We start from the raw sequence: 18,272 nt of genomic DNA, 5'->3' as shown, positions 1-18,272 counted from the left end.
CTCTGGGGGCTGTTTTGGCCCCAGCTCCAAGACACCAATGTTCGTAGGTTGTTTTAAAGGGAGACATCACGTTAGGTGTTTTCAGAGAACCTAAAAAGTGTAACAATTGTCTATAGTGAAAGTATTCAGAAGATGGCATGTGCAAAACCTCCCGACAGTAGGTCAAAGTAAGTGGCTTACGACCTTTAAAGAATTGTGCTATGCGGTATTCTTTACCGCATAATGCGGTATTCTTTACCACCAATGGAACACTCCAGGAGATCCCCCGAGGGGGAAATTAAGATTATGGAAGACGGAGCCAGAGGAGTATGAGGCGACACCAACCCACCTCCCCTTCGGAATGAGTCACATACCATCATAGAACAAGACAAGGTCGGGGCCAGAATGACCGGCCTCTGCCTCAGGGACAGGCTTAGAGGCATCAATTGGTGTACCCGAGGCAGAGAGAGATTCCATTAGGATCCAATCTGGTGTGTATCCCTGGTCATACACAGAGGAGAGCTGAGCCACCCGTGCTGCCTTATAGTATTGCAAGAGATTGGGAACACCCAAACCCCCTGTCCGTTTGGAACGATGCAGTACAGTTTTCAAGAGTCTAGGATGTTTTCCATGTCCAACACCTTTATTTTAAAGGCTGTGCACACCTGTGCCATCAGTATGCACTGGCCACTCAGAATCTGGACACAGGAAGGGAGATTACACACTGGCCTTGCTCCGAACCGTAGGGGCGGACACAAGGCACAACTGACTGGCCATCTAACACCTCCATTACCGCTGTCCAGTTTATCTCTGGTCTCGTCAGACAATCTGTCATCCATTAAGTGGAATCCCGACCCCATCTGCACAAAATGACTCTCTCCAGGAGCCACCACTACACCTTGTTGGGGTTCCCCGTAGACACACCAAGGTCTTTTTATGTGTGCGTTTACACCCGTAAACGCACACTCATTATAATTAGGACCTAATCCCTCTTCCTCTCTACACAGTCCTCCTCTGTCTCCACCCAGACAGTCCAAGTACCAGTTTCTCTATTGTCATCACTAGGGCGATTGTCACTATCCACTTCTTGGCAGTCTGTTGCTACTCCTACCCCGGCGATCACTTTGGGGTCCCTTGCAGTCTTCCTATTGACCCATTCAGTTACCTCACTCCGGTCAAGACTCAAGTCCTTGCCAGTAGGGAATTTTCTGGTCACCACTTCCATATTACTAAACCAATCAGTTTTGGTGTCGTTTCACTCTTGCTTTATTATAGTACCACCTTTGTCAGTTTGTACATGAATCACATTCATCATTGCCATTACATCAGTACCTTCTGGGATCTTCCCTATTTCCTTTTTAACCCCCTCCTGGGTTACAGGTAACATTTCCACTGGTCTTCTTTTGTCTCTGCCCTTCCGACTCTAGAGGGACCTGCTGTTGCAACACACGCCCCCTGTTCTGAAAAGTGATCAGCAGCCCCTTGGTCTAGGACAGCGGATATGTTCACCCCTCCACAGTTTAACACAAAAACATCCTTTTCCAACAAATAAGTATTTTCATGGTTATCTGTGGTAACCAAACCCTTACAATTTGTCATGTCATTATATGTTTCACCCATCTCACCATTATCAATGTCACAGTTGGGCAACACTGGATCTGCAGAGGAACCACACCCCTGGGAACGATCCTCTTCAATTGCATCTTCACAGTTCTCCATTACTACTGGCAACTGCACTAAGGGGGCTGTTCCCCCCTTAGGAAAACCTGACACATCCTTTTAACCCTTTCCTGGGTCTCAGACAAACTTTCTGCTGCATCCTCACTTTTATTAGACTCATCCACCTGATGAATTATATCAGCTGCTTAGGCAGACGCGCCTTCGTCTACAAGCCAATTAGCAGCCCCTCTTTCTGACAAAGCAGAAATATTGTGCGTCCCGTCACTGTCTAAAACAGGATCACCATTTAGGGCGATTCAAACATGTTTTATGTTTGATTCCATTTTGTTTACCAATACCTTATGCTTGTTTATCTCTGGGGTCTCAGACAATACATCTCCACCTAGAGGCAACAAACATTCAAGCAACCTATACCAATTTACATTGTCTGGGCTCACATCAAAATTATCCCATTGTTCCAATACCTCTCTCCAAGGAGACACCAAAGACTGGGTGTTAGGCATTAACTTCTCAGTCACCACAACAGATGGGGTGTCCTTGTGTTCATACAGCTCCTGCAGTTTTACCACATTTGCACTAGTCTGAGCTGGTGGCACTACATCACCCAGCTGAACATCAATACCATTATTCATTCCAGCAATTACATCATTAGACATAACATTTTCCTCATAATAATGAGCCTCTAGCTCTGCAGATACACCAAACACATGGTCACCACTGTGAGCTTGGGGCTCTCCATTAAACAAAGCAATATTTTCAAAGATGTCACTCAACTTTAACTAATTCCCATTACTAGTTGAAATGTCAACTGTGGCCAGCAGGACAGCACCATAGCTGTCCTGGATAACCTTTGTCTCCAGCTCACATGTCTCCTTAAAAGGTTTCCAAGGACACCTCTGCTGCTTTACTCACTGTCTCTAGGGGATTTAACACATTTCGACTTTTGGTCACCCCTACCACCTTTTGTCCACAGGACTCAGGTGTACGAGCAGAGACATTTTTACCATCGTTACCTGGTGGCACTAAATTAACCACCTGTGCATCCTCACTTGACACTTCACTTAAACTAATGACCGATCATATCGGCACCACAATTATCCTGGGTTGTGGTGCCGGTATGATCCTAATAAGTTCGTTATCTGCATGTTTTCACTGATGAAAACGAAATAAAAACTAAGTTAATAGGAGGAATACTATGACGCAAATAAATTGCAATTGTCTCTACAGGAGATTTAATCGAATAAACTAAAACAAAAAAACTATTTTAGAATGTGAATCTGAATTGTTTTAGTTTAGTTTCGTCGACTAAATCTCCAGTAGAGACAATTGCAATGTATTTTCGTCATAGTTTTCCTCCTATTAACTTAGTTTTTTATTTAGTTTTCATCAGTGAAAACATACAGATAACGAAAACTATGACGAAACATCTTGGTCGACTAAATTAACACTGCTTCCAGGTTAATGACAGAAAAAGTATTGAAGCCAGTGGATCAGTATGAAAGCCAAATAACTAGTATTTTTAGAAGGATAAATTGACTAGGACAGCCTCTATGCCAAGTTCAGTATTTTCATATAAAAATGCCAAGCAAACTTAAGTATTACATACGAAATCTTTTCTTACTGGTATTTTTTTTAGTTTTGCAGAAAGGAAAAGGCACCAAAGAAGATAATCTGCCATCTGTGTCTGATGCACCCCCGCCCCATGTGATTAGTGTTCCTAACCAACATTTTCTGCAATCCAATATGCCTTGTACTGGTCACAGATATAACCATGAGAATATCATGTCCTCTTTGGAACAGGGTCTTGGATGCCCTTCTCAAACAGCATACTCAGCCCTGATGAACCAGAGAGTTCCAGACCTTTCACAAGGGAGAAGCATTAATGGGAGATCAGAATGCCTATCTTCAACATTGCAGCAGTTATATAATTTATCTGCTTCTGCTACTAGATCTTCAGATGTGTCTATGCAGTCTAATGTAATGTACGGTGGACAATCAAGTCCTGCTCTTCAGTTTGCTACTGCCCAGGAGTATGATCCCTTGCATTTTCAACAGAAAATGGCTGTACCTCAGCAGCTCAGCCTTAGCCATCACTCCGTGGCAATTACAAAGTTCCGTGCCTCCACCACAATTCCTTCATCCTCATCACCTTCCATTTCTGAACCATCGGTCAATGTAATGCAATCACCACAGCTTCAACAGATCAGTTACCACTGTCCAAACACTGGGCAAAATACCATCACTTCAACAAATCAATTGACTGTGCATTCACCACCTCAGGTTACATCTGTTTTTCACCGCCTTACAAAACCTTGCCCTACCTCTTCCCCAACTGGTGCTGCTTCCACTTCATTAACATGCTTACCTGTGTCTAGTTCATCCAATCCTCAGCTGCAAAAAATGCAGTTCAAACCTCCCACTTTAGGTGTAGCAGCTTCATCACAAACACTCAACCCCATGGCTCATTCTGGACAACTTTCTGCTCAAACGCATAGACTTGGACTGAGTAGGCTTCCCTGCCCTGTCACTCTTGGGCACCATGCAGTTCAGAACTCTTCTTCATTCCATCCTGACAACTCACTTTCTGAGGAGCCTGAGAATGATGGTGATTTGCATTTCCAGACTGTTGGTTTGCAGGACATCACTCTGGATGATGGTAAGAAATTTAGAATACCTCAAATGTAAAATTTGTGTAACATTTGCGTAATAGGTTCCTATTACATTTGCGGGGGACATACTGCATGTGCCCTATAAAATGGTTAAATATATGTGTAATTTGATTTGTAGATTGTACATGTTATAGAAAATCTGTTTATCTGCATATACAAATTTCAAGTGACAGCAAGTTCTGTTGTTGCATGGTATTAACTATTTATTTAATGCATGTATATAGCGCCAACAGCGCATACTACAAATTTATGCATTCACATCAGTCCCTGCCCTCAAGGAGCTTACAATCTAAGGCTTCTATTTCACATACACATGGGCTACGGTGATTTAGACTGGAGCCAAGTAACATAGTAGGTGAGGTCCATCCAGTTCAACCTGTGTGTGTGTGTATATATATATTTCCTGACACCCACATGGCAGCATACAAATGGGTATGGCTCCACCCCCAGCCCAATCACAGGACCAGTTATACTATAAATAAAGCACGCCTCCCAAGGCATCCATTTATTTTTCTGTCCTCACTGCTCAAGCCGATTATACTAAGAATATTTAGATTTTTGCCCTCACCTTGCCGGTTTCTTCTGGCCTGCCGCACAGGTTCAGCCTCTCCTGTTGCGAAGTTCCCTGTGTTCAGGTGGCTAAATGCAATCTTATAAGGGAATAGCAGTGGGTTAAACACTTGCTTAGCCTCCTCGTCTTGTGACTGCAGAGAAGAACCGTGACTCAGCTGCATCATCAGAAACTATGATTGTACTGGAATGATCACATGCGTGACAAGTAGGATCCACTCAAATTTTAAAAAAATTAGTTTAAGAAATTAATGTGCTACTATTTCCTATGGCTTTGCAGTGCTGCTTGCTCTGGCTGAATCTTCTGAATATCTGTAAATCCATTCAGTTTTCCATGTGTGCTTAAACCTTACAGGTACATTGCAGGGAAGTATGTGATTCTGTGGTGCTACTAATGCCTTAGCTAAATCTTGCATGTTTTTGCCTAAAGCATCAATTTGCATGCTTGTGGTGCTTTGCTACTAAAGCTTTAACTGGATGTTACAGAAATGTGTTGTTTGCTAACTCTGTCAGCTTCAACCTTGTGCCTTAACTCTTTTGGTGCCTTTCATGTTAGTATTTTGCAGTCACCTGTGGTTCCTCAGTGCTGTTAATGTTTTATATGTTACTTATGGAGTTGTTGCTTCATTGCAGGCTTAGTCTGCCTGTTATTCAGTAATCTTTTTCATGGTCCTATGTATAGAGCAGTGTTGTTAGTGACAAGATCCTTTTGTGCTATAACCTTGAGCACATAAGAATGTGGCTTCCAGGTAAACAGCATTGTTGTTCGGGTCAAGCAGGTTCTGACAGGTACTGTTTAATCATATCATCCTCTTCAGTTTATCTGTGTTAGCAAAGGTTGGATCATGTATTCAATTACCAAATGTCATTAACCTCCTTCCCCAAGAGACCAGCTACATTCTATAAGGTGAGGGTCAGGTAGGTATGAAGATAACAAATAAAAAAGAGAGTGCAAATGCATGGGCATAATGAATTGTAAATCTCTTCACCCTATTGACAGCACTGTTCCTCAGAGTGCATATGCAGGGGTAATGGATTGTAAATCTCTCCAGCCCTTTGCCACCACTGCTACTCAGAGTGCACATGCATGGAATTCTGGATTATAACTCTCATTACCAGTACTGCTCCCCAAAGACAGAGTAAGCTGCTCAATTTGGGATGAAAGGTCCTTTTCAAGCTGTGATAAAGCAGATGCAAGATCCTGCAATGCAAGATGCTGCTATTGTAGTCCAGCTAGCTAAATGCATCCCAAGGGGCAGCAGTAAATAAAGAGGCAGGAAGGTGGAGGTCTGAAGCCTTAAACAGAGGTGGTGTACTTGATGAACTGTCAATTACTAGCCCAGTCAAGCGGCTACATCCACAAATTCCCCTCTAGCCCTATGGCAGTTGGTTACAGAGTATTGCCCTGGCAGACCCATAGGCCAGTAATGGCTCTTACTTGCGAGGGCAGTCCATACTTGGCCTAAGAACACATAAGTAGACCTTTTGGCTAGCAATAAGGTCTCAGGGGCATGGTAGTTTCTTAATGAATTGATGGGCAGCACAGTGGCGTAGTGGTTAGCGCTTCTGCCTTGTAGCACTGTGGGGTCCCTGGTTTGAACCGCCGCCAGGTCACTATCTGCAAGGAGTTTGCATGTTCTCCCTGTGCATGCGTGGGTTTCCTCCAGGTGCTCTGGTTTCCTCCCACACTCCAAAGACATGCTGGTAGGTTAATTGGCTCCTCTCTGAAAACATTTTTTATATATGTGAGATAGGGACTTTAGATTGTAAGCTCCTTGAGGGTAGGGACTGATGTGAATGTGCAACTATGTAAAGTGCTGCGTAAATTGTCGGCGCTATATAAATACCTGTAATAAATATGCTGTAACTGTGAGTAAACTGCAGAAGTTAGAGCAGTCATTAACCCCTTCTGTGCCACAGGATCTATACAGTTTGGACACACAAATGTATTGATTAATATGAGCAAATGTGTTTGTGTAATGTAATGCTGCTGGTATGCCCTGCGTGTAATGCTGCTGGTGTGCCCTGCGTGTAATGCTGCTGGTGTGCCCTGCGTGTAATGCTGCTGGTGTGCCCTGCGTGTAATGCTGCTGGTGTGCCCTGCGTGTAATGCTGCTGGTATGCCCTGCGTGTAGTGCTGCTGGTATGCCCTGCGTGTAATGCTGCTGGTATGCCCTGCATGTATGCCCTGCGTGTTGTGCTGTGCGTATGTGTAATGTGCTGCATGTTGTGCTGTACGTATGTGTAATGCGCTGCATGTTGTTTTGTGTCGTGTGTTTGTGCTATGCCCGGTATTGGTCCAGCAAGAGAATGATTAGTTTGTTCCCAGGTACACTCGGTACATCTGTGCACAAGAAGGATAGGATGGAGTGGGGTCAGGCAGGGCAACCGGTGGCGAGTAACTTTTAAGGCCTGGCTAGTAGCCCAGGACCTGAAATTTTGAGCCCTGGGCTATAGGTTACTGTGCCTGGCAGATGTGTATTCATGTTCCTGGTCACCTATACTTCATCAAATGTGTTGCTTACCATTCAAAAGTTCTACTTTCAGTTTGTTTGCCTGTCCTTTGGCCTTCCCACAATCCTAGGTCTTTTCCAAATATTACATCCAGTCACAGCCTTCTTGAGTGAACAAGTATTCCAGCTATTGCAGCAACATCCTGCTGATGCTCATACTCTGGCATTGTTCATACTCTGGCATTCCACGGAACCATCTTAAGTTAGGCGCTGATCAAATTAAAAGCAATCGCCAAGGGGGAAAGTCAAGTGGTCTAGTGTTTTGTTGAGGCAGGTCAAGTCTCTATCCGTCTCCTTCGTGTCCCATTGTCTCAAGTTTATAGCCTCCACAAGTCTAGTTTCACCATTTGAAATGATCCTAAGAGTCTTCCAACAGGGTTCTTCAGACAACAGAGAAAACATTCCCTGTGACAGAGGTTCAGGATGATTCCAAATAGGGATGCACCAATACCGGTATTTCATTATCGTGTATGAGTACCGATATTTTTTTTCCTGTACTCGGCGATACCGAATACCAATACCGGAAGTCCTATTAAGGAAGCCAGGTGGCTTCCTGATTAGCAGGGAAGCCATCCCCATCCTTCTCGTCACTAGGTCACGAGAAAGCATGTAGCCGGCTTTCTGGCCAATCAGGAAGTCGGCTCCATGCTCCCTCGTCCCCCTGCTTCCCGGCCAAACAATAAGTCGGGTGACGCGTCATTACACGGCGCCCGGCTTCCTGATTGGCCAGCTTCCCGACCAATCAGGAAGCTGGGCAGTGTTTAATGACTCGTGCCTGACTTCCTGATACCGGAAGTATCTGGCTAGGCATCAGAGCATTTGGGCGAGTATGAGTACTTGCCCAAATACTCTGCATCGGCACGATACTAGTATCGGTATCGGTGCATTCCTAATTCCAAATATGAGATTCTTTGGTTGTGGCTAAAGTAGGCGAGCCTGTTTCAACTGTTGTCATCTATGTCCCTATCCAGTGATTGTGTTAATAAAGGATTCCTATGTGCGAATAACTTCAACAACCTCTTAGTCCAAGGTCAATGACAGTCCATTGGGGAAAAAAGGTCTCCAGCATCTTGGAGTTCAGAGAGCCTTTCAGATCCAAAGAACCTTTGTATTACTTCAATGAACAACTGGATGAGGTTTTTTTCCATAGATTTGGTGTCTGCTCAGAGATGTAGGAACTGCTCACTGCTGATGGAGGTACCTCCAATCATGGATTCAGCACTGAACTCCCCAGAATTTCCTGGCTTGACACTATAAGCCACGAAGCCCTGGGCAACAATGAATGTTTTCTTATCCAGCAGTTTCCCGTGGAGCAGCAGCAAGTCAGGTTTCCAGATCCCATCGTGATGGTAATCCCTAAGAGCACAGAGTGCAGATGCTCCTTGTCAAGAGAACTTTCTAAGAGCTAGAGTAGTGGATATTTTAATGCTTATATGTTTTCCTTCAGTCAAAATGGTGTCTGGTTCCTAAACAGGACCCACAATTATCCTGGTAGGATGATGGCAATAATTTGCTTGTGACCCATCTGTCCAGGTTTCCCTCTCTTGTAGACTCTAAGCCTGGAATCTTCTAGTCATCCTTTAATATCCAGACCTTCTACAGCAGATGCTACATCCAAACACATCCAAAACTACCTTAAGCAGCTTGGAGGTTGAAAGTAAAGTCTGCCTTGTCTGGATTACTCCTCTTCAGCCATTGAATGTTTGTTGAATGCTAGTGCACCTACTAAGTATCACATATTCTACAGTGTGGAATAATAAGTTCATAGACTTGGCAAGCTTAAAAGGTCAGAATGTTTACTGTGATAAAATAAACAATTTTCTATTTATGAAAACAGGCCAGGATCTGTAATTAAGGAGATTCCCAACTTATTTTCACAAATCAATAACTTGAGTTCTTTATTTGCGCTAACTTGAAGACAAAATAAAACCAATAATGTGCAAATAATATATATATTAACTAAAATCAGTGCAAAATATAATCAGTGACAATGTGACAAAACTAAGTAACACCTGGAATGCAATTAGTAGCTTCTCAGTAGCTTAACAGAATATGACAAAATAATATGCAGATTCAACATGTGACCTCTCCCAGCCAAACAGATGTTCAAAAGCTCAAATTTCTACTGCGCATGAACTAACTCGTAATACTATGCACAGGACTGGCTAATCAGCCAAGAATCTATTTTAATGTAAAGACAAACTTCCACTAAGTGTTTTTTATTTGTATGTATATATCACAACTAGACCATTGACTGGAAACTGAAATCAGCTTCAAGGAGTTTCCATAAATATTTCTCCCAAGATTGAAAGGGAGGCTATTTCTACTGCAGTTAGAAATTTCTCCAATTCAATATTCAAATTTTCTCCAATTCAATGGAGGCTATTGTGAAAGATACAAGCTGCCACTGTGCAGCAAGAGACTAACAGACAGGTAGCTGCCTCAGCGGCAGTGCAGCAAGAGACTAATAGACAGGTAGCTGCAGTGCAACAAGAGACCAACAGGCTCCTAGCTTTGCAGATTGAAGCTTTGACTGAAGCACAAAAGACAGACCATGCTGTGCTCAAAGAAACCCTGGACCGGATGACTGCCCAGGGATCTCTTAACCCACCAGCAAGTGGGGTAGGCCAGATACGCGCAAGCAGCTGTCTGCAGAAAATGACTCCAGACGACGATGTGGAGACCTATCTGCTGGCGTTTGAACGGACAGCCATCCAAGAAGGCTGGCCCCCAGAAAAGTGGGCTGGAATTATTGCACCCTTTCTCCTGGGAGCAGCTCAGAAAGCCTATTTTGACCTGGAAGAGGAGGTTGCTGCGGACTATTCCAAACTAAAAGCAGAGATCTTGGCCCAGCTAGGGATGACAGCAACAGTAAGGGCCCAGCGTTTTGTAAGATCCAGAGACCGGAAGAGTGGATTGAAAGCTGACTTCGGATCGGGAGCCCGTTTTTCCAAAACAAACTCTAGAAGCCCAAACCCTGGAAAAGAGGACCGCCTAGGAGAAACTCCATAACTTGTTTTGAGTGTGGCGCAAAAGGACATGTCAGGATGAGATGCCCTAATCTTCCTGAGCCAATGCAGTGTGAACTAGGGGAAGATTCCTCAGACTTTTGTGGACCCATCTGTTTAGCAGGCCTTGTGAAAGGGGGACATACCTTCCGAGTACCTGTCCTGTTGGACAAACAAGAGACAGTGGCCCTGGTGGACTCCGGCAGTGCCCTGACTCTGGTAGCAAGTAAATTAGTAACACCTTGTTGGGTTCAGAAGCATAGAACCATCGGGGTATTGTGTATTCATGGGTGTACTATGCCAATAAAGAGGTGTTAGTACAGGGCAGTCTGGTAAGGATCTTAGCAGTGGTAGTTCCTCGTCTACCATATCCTTTGATAAAAGGACGGAATTTCCTTGACTTCCACACTCTTTTACAACCCCCTGTGATGGTAGAACAAGGGGTACCTGAAGCGGAGCTGGGAAATACAGGTGTCCATGAAATTCTTCCCTTTAAAAGGTATTGTGCTTCTTGCCCCGAATGCCAACTGGCATCTCCCAAGACCGAAGTTGAGAGCCCCACTCATACCTCTCCCCATAGACGATGTTCCTTTTGAGAGGATTGGCATGGACCTAGTGGGTACCTTAGAGAAAACAGCTCAAGGGCACCAATACATCCTTGTCATCCTCGACTATGCCACCAGATACCCTGAGGGCATCCCACTACGCAAGGCTAATGCTAAAAATATTGCGAAAGAGTTGGTTCAGTTGTTTACACGGGTGGGGATACAAAAGACGTTGCTCACGGACCAGGGGACAACGTTTGTTTCCCGTATTATGAAAGAGCTATGTCAGCTATTGAATGTACAGACCCTGAGAACGTCAGTGTAACACCCCCAGACAGACGGGTTGGTGGAAAGGTTTAACCAAGCCCTAAAGGGGATGTTGAGAAAAATTGTTAGCATGGATGGGAAAGCTTGGGACTTGCTTACCTGTTGTTTGCCGTTCCAGAGATTCCCCAAAGTTCTACGGGCTTCTCCCCATTTGAGCTTTTATATGACTGGCATCCCAGGGGTATACTGGATGTCCTAAAGGAAACCTGGGAAGAACAGGGAGTAACCGGGACTAATGTGCGTTGAAGATATGTGGGTGCGTATGACTCAAACTGCTCCTCTTGTTCGCCAGCATATGGAGCAGGCGCAGAGTATGCAGAAGTCCTACTATGACCAGAGAGCCACAGTGAGACAGTTTGGGAGGGGGGACAGAATAATGGTTCTAGTACCCACCGCAGAAAGCAAACTTCTAGGACAGTGGCAAGGAACCTATGAGGTTTTGGAAAAAGTGAGCCCAGTAAATTATAAAGTTATTCAGCCAGGACACCGGAAGAAAGAGGTTGTGTTTCACATAAACCTTCTTAAGCCATGGAGGACTAGAGAGGCCTGCACGGCCACAGAGGGTGACTCAAAGCCTGATCCGCAGGCTCCTAGACCTTCAGTGACAATCTCTACAGAGCGGACACCTGACCAAATAGAGGAGGCTAGATGCTTGGTTGAGAAGAACAGAGATATCTTCTCCCCCAAACCTGGACAAACCCGAGAGATTACCCATGATATTGTTACAGAACCAGGGGTTACCGTAAGGGTGAAATCATACCGCATTCCAGAGGCAAAAAGGGAAGCTGTAAGGGCTAAAGTCAAGAAAATGCTTGAGCTTGGAGTAATAGAGGAGTCTCACAGCCAGTGGTCCAGCCCGATTGTTCTAGTGCCTAAACCTGATGGGTCTATCAGGTTCTGTAATGACTTCAGGAAATTAAACGAGGTTTGACGCCTATCCCATGCCTAGGGTGGATGAACTAGTAGAGCGACTAGCCAAAGACAGGTTTTTCACTACTTTTTCACTAACCTTTGACGAAAGGTTATTAGCAGATCCCATTGACAAAGCGTGCCCGTGAGAAGACAGCCTTTGCCACTCCTGATGGCCTGTACAGGATCATGCCTTTTGGCCTCCATGGAGCCCAGCCCCTTTTCAAAGATTGTTGGATAAGCTGCTCAGGCCCCACACCAAATATGCAGCCGCATACTTGGACAATGATGTCATTCATAGCCCAGACTGGGAAAGCCACCTGGACAAAGTGCTGGCAGTGTTGGACACTTTTACAAGAGCGGGACTGACAGCCTTGGGTTTAGCTGAGGCTAGATACTTACATAGTATTTGAGGTTGAATAAAGACATTAGTCCATCAAGTCCAACTCTGGTTGGCAGAGGACTCGTTAAACCAAATGAACAAGATAGGAGCTATACAGAGCTGGCCCAGACCGCTGAGGAAAAAACAAGTCAGAGCCTTTTTGGTGATCCTCACTTCGCTACAATGGCTGCTCCGCTCACTGACCTTATTAAAGCCAGAAGTCTGCACACGGTGAAGTGGAACAGTGAGGCTGAGGAAGCTTTTGCTGGTCTGTGGGCAGCGCTTTGCGCCCAACCTGTGCTTGTGACTCCCGACTTTAGGAAGGAGCTCTTTCTCCAGACCGATGCCTCAGGGGTAGGTTTAGGTGCAGGTTTGTCCCAATATGTGGGTGATGAGGAACACTCTGTTCTGTAATTGAGTCGGAAGTTGCTCCCTCAAGAACAGTGCTATGCCACAGTGGAAAAAGAGTGTTTGGCGATTAAGTGGGCAGTAGAAACACTCCACTACTATTTGTTGGGCAGGCGATTTACCCTCGTCACGGACCATGCTCCGTTAAAATGGATGCACACCAACAGGGACAAGAACTGTAGGGTGACAAGATGGTTTTTCTCCTTACAACCCTTTACTTTTGTGGTGCGACATAGGCCAGGTCTCCTCCACAGTAATGCAGATGCTCTGTCCGGGTTCCTGGGTTTGCAGAGGTGTACTCTTCCCACGCTGGTGTTAAGCTGGGGGGGGGGATATGTGACAGGGTATATGACTTTGTGTATGTCAGTGAAAGATTGAAAAGGGCAACTTTCCCGGACTAGGAAGGGGTTAAGCCTTGCCCCAACAGGAACACATCCTCTCTCTATTAATTAGCCTGCACCTGATAGTGACTGAGGGAGGAAGAGAGCTCAGAGAGAGAGATCCATTCTGGGCTGAATGGATGCATACACAGACTGGAGAGCGTCTGAATACCTCTGGGATAAGGTCTGGCTAAAAGTATGTTAAAGACTGTTTCTTCATGCTTCTTTTGGTACTGGAAGCTGGAATAGCCGCTCCAGTAGAAAGTAGTCAGGGAAATTACTGTTAGACTCCTAAGTTGGAGTAGGCCTTTTTATTTTGTGTTACTGCTGCTAGAAGCTGTTTTGTTCAATAGGGAGAAAGCACCCTATTGAAAGAGACTGTTCATTATGATTCACAATAAATCTGCATAAACTGGACCAGTGACTTTCTTACAATATATATATTGTGGGGGTATAGCTCAAATGGGGATCACTTTCCCTGGGGAAAAAGATAGTCCAGGCAGCGAAGTTCTTTTCCAATCTGATTTACAGTCAGTTTTTATTTAAAAGGTTGCAATAAAAAAAAAAAAAACAGAAAATAAATCCTTGCCTTCCAGGCTCTAACTAAACAGGTTTCTTATCTAACAGGTTGGTAGCTTGTCTCAGCCACCTCACAAAACCCAAGTATTTTCAGAAATCTTTTACTCACAAACATCAAACTTGTAGCTCTCTCTCAGAATGCTGTCTGAGTCCGAGGCCAGAGCAGCATCAAGCTCCAGCCTTCCCCTTTTATCCCACCTGGATAATAATCAATCATTAATCAATTAAACAATCCAGGTGAGAGACAAAAAACCCAAGCTGGATTATCCAGACCCAAAATCTACCCAAAAACCTGGTCTGGGTTCCGCTAGTCTTGTAAATATGATAGAACGCGAGGGAAAATATATCGCCCCTCGATGACTTCCCCTTTTCTTATGCCACATATCCCCCCCTCTGCTCAAGCCACCACGGTTGAGCTACTGCCACGGAGAGGCAGATGACACGTGAGAGGGCATCTACATTGTTTTGAAGCTTCCCCGCTCTGTGTTCCACTGTAACTCGGCTATTTATTTATTTCTTTATTTTCACACATCCACTTGAGAGGGTGCTCCTCCCCCTCTCTGATTTGGGACAGTACAGCGCCCAGACCCACATAAGAGGCATCTGTCTGTACTCCAAATCTTTTGTGAAATCTGGGATCACAAGCATCGGTTGAGCACACAAAGCTTGCTTCAACCTCTTAAATGCCTCATCCGCCCCAGAATTCCACGTAATCATGACTGACCCTCTACCCTTCGTCAAATCAGTCAGTGGAGCCGCAATAGTTTCAAAAGTGATCCCAAGAAATGCTATCACTTGTTTTTTATTTATAGGTTGGGGCCACTTTTTAATCCCCTCAAGCTTATTGATTTGAGGCTTAACCAAACCCCAACCAAATAGGTAAGGAAGCAGCAAGTCCCAATCTTTCCCATCCCTGCTAACAAATTTTCTCAACATCCCCTTTAGGGTCCGGTTAAACCTTTCCACCCAAATATTTTGCCTTCTCTAACCCTATGGCACATTTTTTCGGGTTGGCTGTGAGTTCCACTTTCCTAAGAGAGTCGACTACCGCTTGCACCCTTAACAAATGAGACTGCCAGTCTGGGCTGTGTACCACTACATCATCCAAATAAGCCGCTGCGTATTGTCGATGAGATCTCGGTATTCTATCCATCATTCTTTGAAATGAGGCAGGGGCACCATGCAAACCAAATGACATCCTCTTATACTGGAGGACCCCTCGGGGCTAGAGAATGCTGTCTTTTCTTTTACACTGTCAGTCAGGGGTATCTGCCAGTATCTCTTAGTCAGATCTAAAGTGGTTATATATTGGGCAGTTCCCACTCTGTCAATGAGCTCATCCACCCGAGGCATCAAGTTTGGACACATTATTTAACTTTCTAAAATCATTGCAAAATCTTATGCTTCCATCTGGTTTTGGAACCAGCACAATTGGACTTGACACTATGGAACTCTTCGATCACCCCCAATTCTAACATTTTCTTTATTTCTTCCGAGACAGCTTCTCGTCTAGCTTCGGGTATTCTATATGGCTTTATATTTACATGAACACCGGGTTCAGTAATTATGTCATGCTGTATGACTGTGGTCAATCCAGGCATTTCAGAGAAAAAAATCTGTATTTTTTCTCAGAAACTCTTTTACCTCATTATGTTGAGCCACCGATAAGGTTTGAGCTATTGGGACCTCAGGTGTGGAGGGGCCTGTATCTTTTGGAGGGGTTGGGATAGCCACCAGGGCTTCTCTGTCTTTCCAGGCCTTTAAGAGGTTGATATGATACATTTGCTCTGGTTTTCTTTTCCCTGGCTGGTGAACTTTATAGTTTACTTCGCCTGTTTTTTCAATAACTTCAAAGGGGCCTTGCCACTTTGCCAGAAATTTACTCAACCGTTGGGACTAGCACTAGGACTCTATCCCCGGGGTTAAAGCTTTGGCGCCCCGATTATAAACCCTACTCTGTGCTTCCTTGGCTTGCTCCATATGTTCCCATACCAGGGGCATGACAGCCGCAATTCTCCCCTCTATCCGGTTTAATTCGTACCCGGCGGGCTGCTAACATCGCCGCAGAGAAGTTAGACGGGGAATCTGAGAAGAAAAAGGCATGAACGCTTTTCTTCTACAGAGTGAACACAGGATATCAGGATTTTTTCTTGTGAGCTGAATGTTTCCTGGCTTTTACCTCGGGAAGGACAGATAAGTGGGCTGTCGTTGGATAACCCTAATTTTCCTTTTTTGATTAAGGACTATGGACAGAGGAATTTAACGACTATTTATACAACGTTTTCCCCCGTCTATGTCAAAAAGTCCTCTCATGTGTGAAGAACTGCATTAATTGGATGTGGGTTTTTATGTGTTATATTTTAAGAATTATTCACAGTCCAATATTATGATGTCATTTTGAATATATTGACCGTTTGTGTGAAGGCGTATAGGTCAAAGAGGCCTGCCTGTTATAGTAGTTTACGGTATAAGATACCGACCCTTTTTATCCCATGCCATCAGTTTTATAATTGGATTTTTGGACACATCGATTTATTTATTTACATATTTTATTATTTATTTCATATTTATTTCATTTTATTTATTTCATTTATCTAATTTTTTGATTTTTTGATAGTTTTTACTTCTTGATACCATTTACAAAGTATACATTCACTATATTGTAATTCACTAACAAGTCATGTTGAGACACTTATAATGGTACCAATGAATTTTTTAGGTATAAGTATTATACCGCTACCACGGTAATCCTACACAATTAGAGTCACCACAGAATAATTTATATACACTATTTAATCAACAACATATGTTTATATATATTTATTTATAGATCACAAATTAGCACGATTTTAAGTACTATCTATTAATTTATCACATAGAATATTTATCACCATTTTCACCGTATATAGTTTGACATTGTGTTTAGTGACAACTAAACCTACCCCAAACCAAAGAGATCCACCAACACCGAGCGCAACATACTAGTTCATTTAGCCGCAATTCTGTCCTGCATCATTGAGATATGCTCAATGACGCTCCTATAGGGCACGCCTCATAGTCTCACCCTCCCATATTTCCTTAGCAATATCTAGAAGGCTTCTGTGATGCCTGCCATAAAGAAGTTCAAAATGGGAGTATCCTGTGGATGCCTGAGGTATCTCCCGGGAAGCAAACATGAGATACGGCAATAAGAAATCCCAATTATTCCCATCTTTGTCCACCACCTTTTTTAACATGCTCTTAAGCGTCTAAATAAATCTCTCCACAAGTCCATCAGTTTAGGCGTGGTAGACAGACGAGTGTGGTGGTAGACAGACAAGTGTGAGATTTTGAACAGCCTACATCAGGCCTCAAAATTTCCACTCGCCCCCTCGCAATTGGTGAGTGAAAATTGCAGGGGGGGTGCGATTAGAATGCCAGCAATGGTGCCTCGCCGGCGGGACTAGGGATGGGACACTAACGCCGCGGCGCTCGCTTCTGTTTTCTCTTCTTTTTCTCGCCTGCTGTAGCTACAGAGCGGCCGAGCCCGAGAAGGAGAAGAGAGAACAGAAGCGAGCGATTGCCGCGGCGGTAGTGTTCCATCCAGAGCCGGAGCTAGCTCTCTGCGCTCACTCTTTCGTCCCGGCTGCTTCAGCTCCACTCAGAGAGGCGGCTCTGATTACACCCGTTATCGCTCCCTCTCTCTCCTGGCCGCTCTGAAGCTGCAGCGGCCGGGAGCAGAGAGAGGGAACGCTGACAGGTGTGATCGTAGCTGCCTCTCTGAGTGCCCGATTCCTGGAGCTGAAGCTGGAGCGGTCGGGAGAAGAGGTGATCGTTCAGCGGTGTGATTCTGAGCAGTCTTAAAGAGCCCCCCTTCCCAGTCCACATCTTTTGGACGTTATTAATCTGAGTTGCCCCACTCAGTATGCCCCTCGCTTGCGGCCATATTGAGTGGGGCACTCATATTAATAACGTGCTGGATTAGTCTGACCCAGGGGCGGACTAGGCCCGGGGGCAGGGTGGCAATTGCCCCCCAGGCAGCGGCCAAGAAGGGACTTAATCTCTCCCTTCTTGGCCGCTGCAGCAGCAGAGCGACCGAGAGGGGAGAGATTAAATGCTTATGGCGGCGGTGGGGGGCGTTTGCAAAGATATCAGATAGGCATGGGGGGCAATTGCCACCCTGCCCCCAGTCCCAGCATTTGGGTCAGACTAATCCAGCACATTATTAATCTTAGTGCCCCACTCAATATGACCGCAAGAGAGGGGCATACTGAGTGGGGCAACTCAGATTAATAACGTCCGAAAGATGTGGACTGGGAGGGGGGCGTTGTTAACACTGCGGGG

General features: G+C 44.7%; 1 protein-coding gene across 2 annotated transcripts in view; it reads left to right on the top strand.

The window, feature by feature from the left end:
- Positions 1-18,272, top strand: part of NFATC3 (nuclear factor of activated T-cells 3) — a 424,983-nt gene that overhangs the window by 385,117 nt on the left and 21,594 nt on the right. For both annotated transcript variants that reach the window (XM_018559014.1, XM_018559013.1), the window contains exon 9: positions 3,296-4,315. In XM_018559014.1, the coding sequence (XP_018414516.1) occupies positions 3,296-4,315 (1,020 nt within the window). The remainder of the gene's footprint in view (positions 1-3,295; positions 4,316-18,272) is intronic.

This window comes from Nanorana parkeri, unplaced genomic scaffold (genome assembly GCF_000935625.1).
Source record: "Nanorana parkeri isolate BGI_ZX_2015 unplaced genomic scaffold, ASM93562v1 scaffold375, whole genome shotgun sequence".
NCBI lineage: Eukaryota > Metazoa > Chordata > Amphibia > Anura > Dicroglossidae > Nanorana > Nanorana parkeri.
The sequence above is the reverse complement of the archived record's forward strand: the minus strand, read 5'-3'. Positions and strand labels throughout refer to the sequence as shown.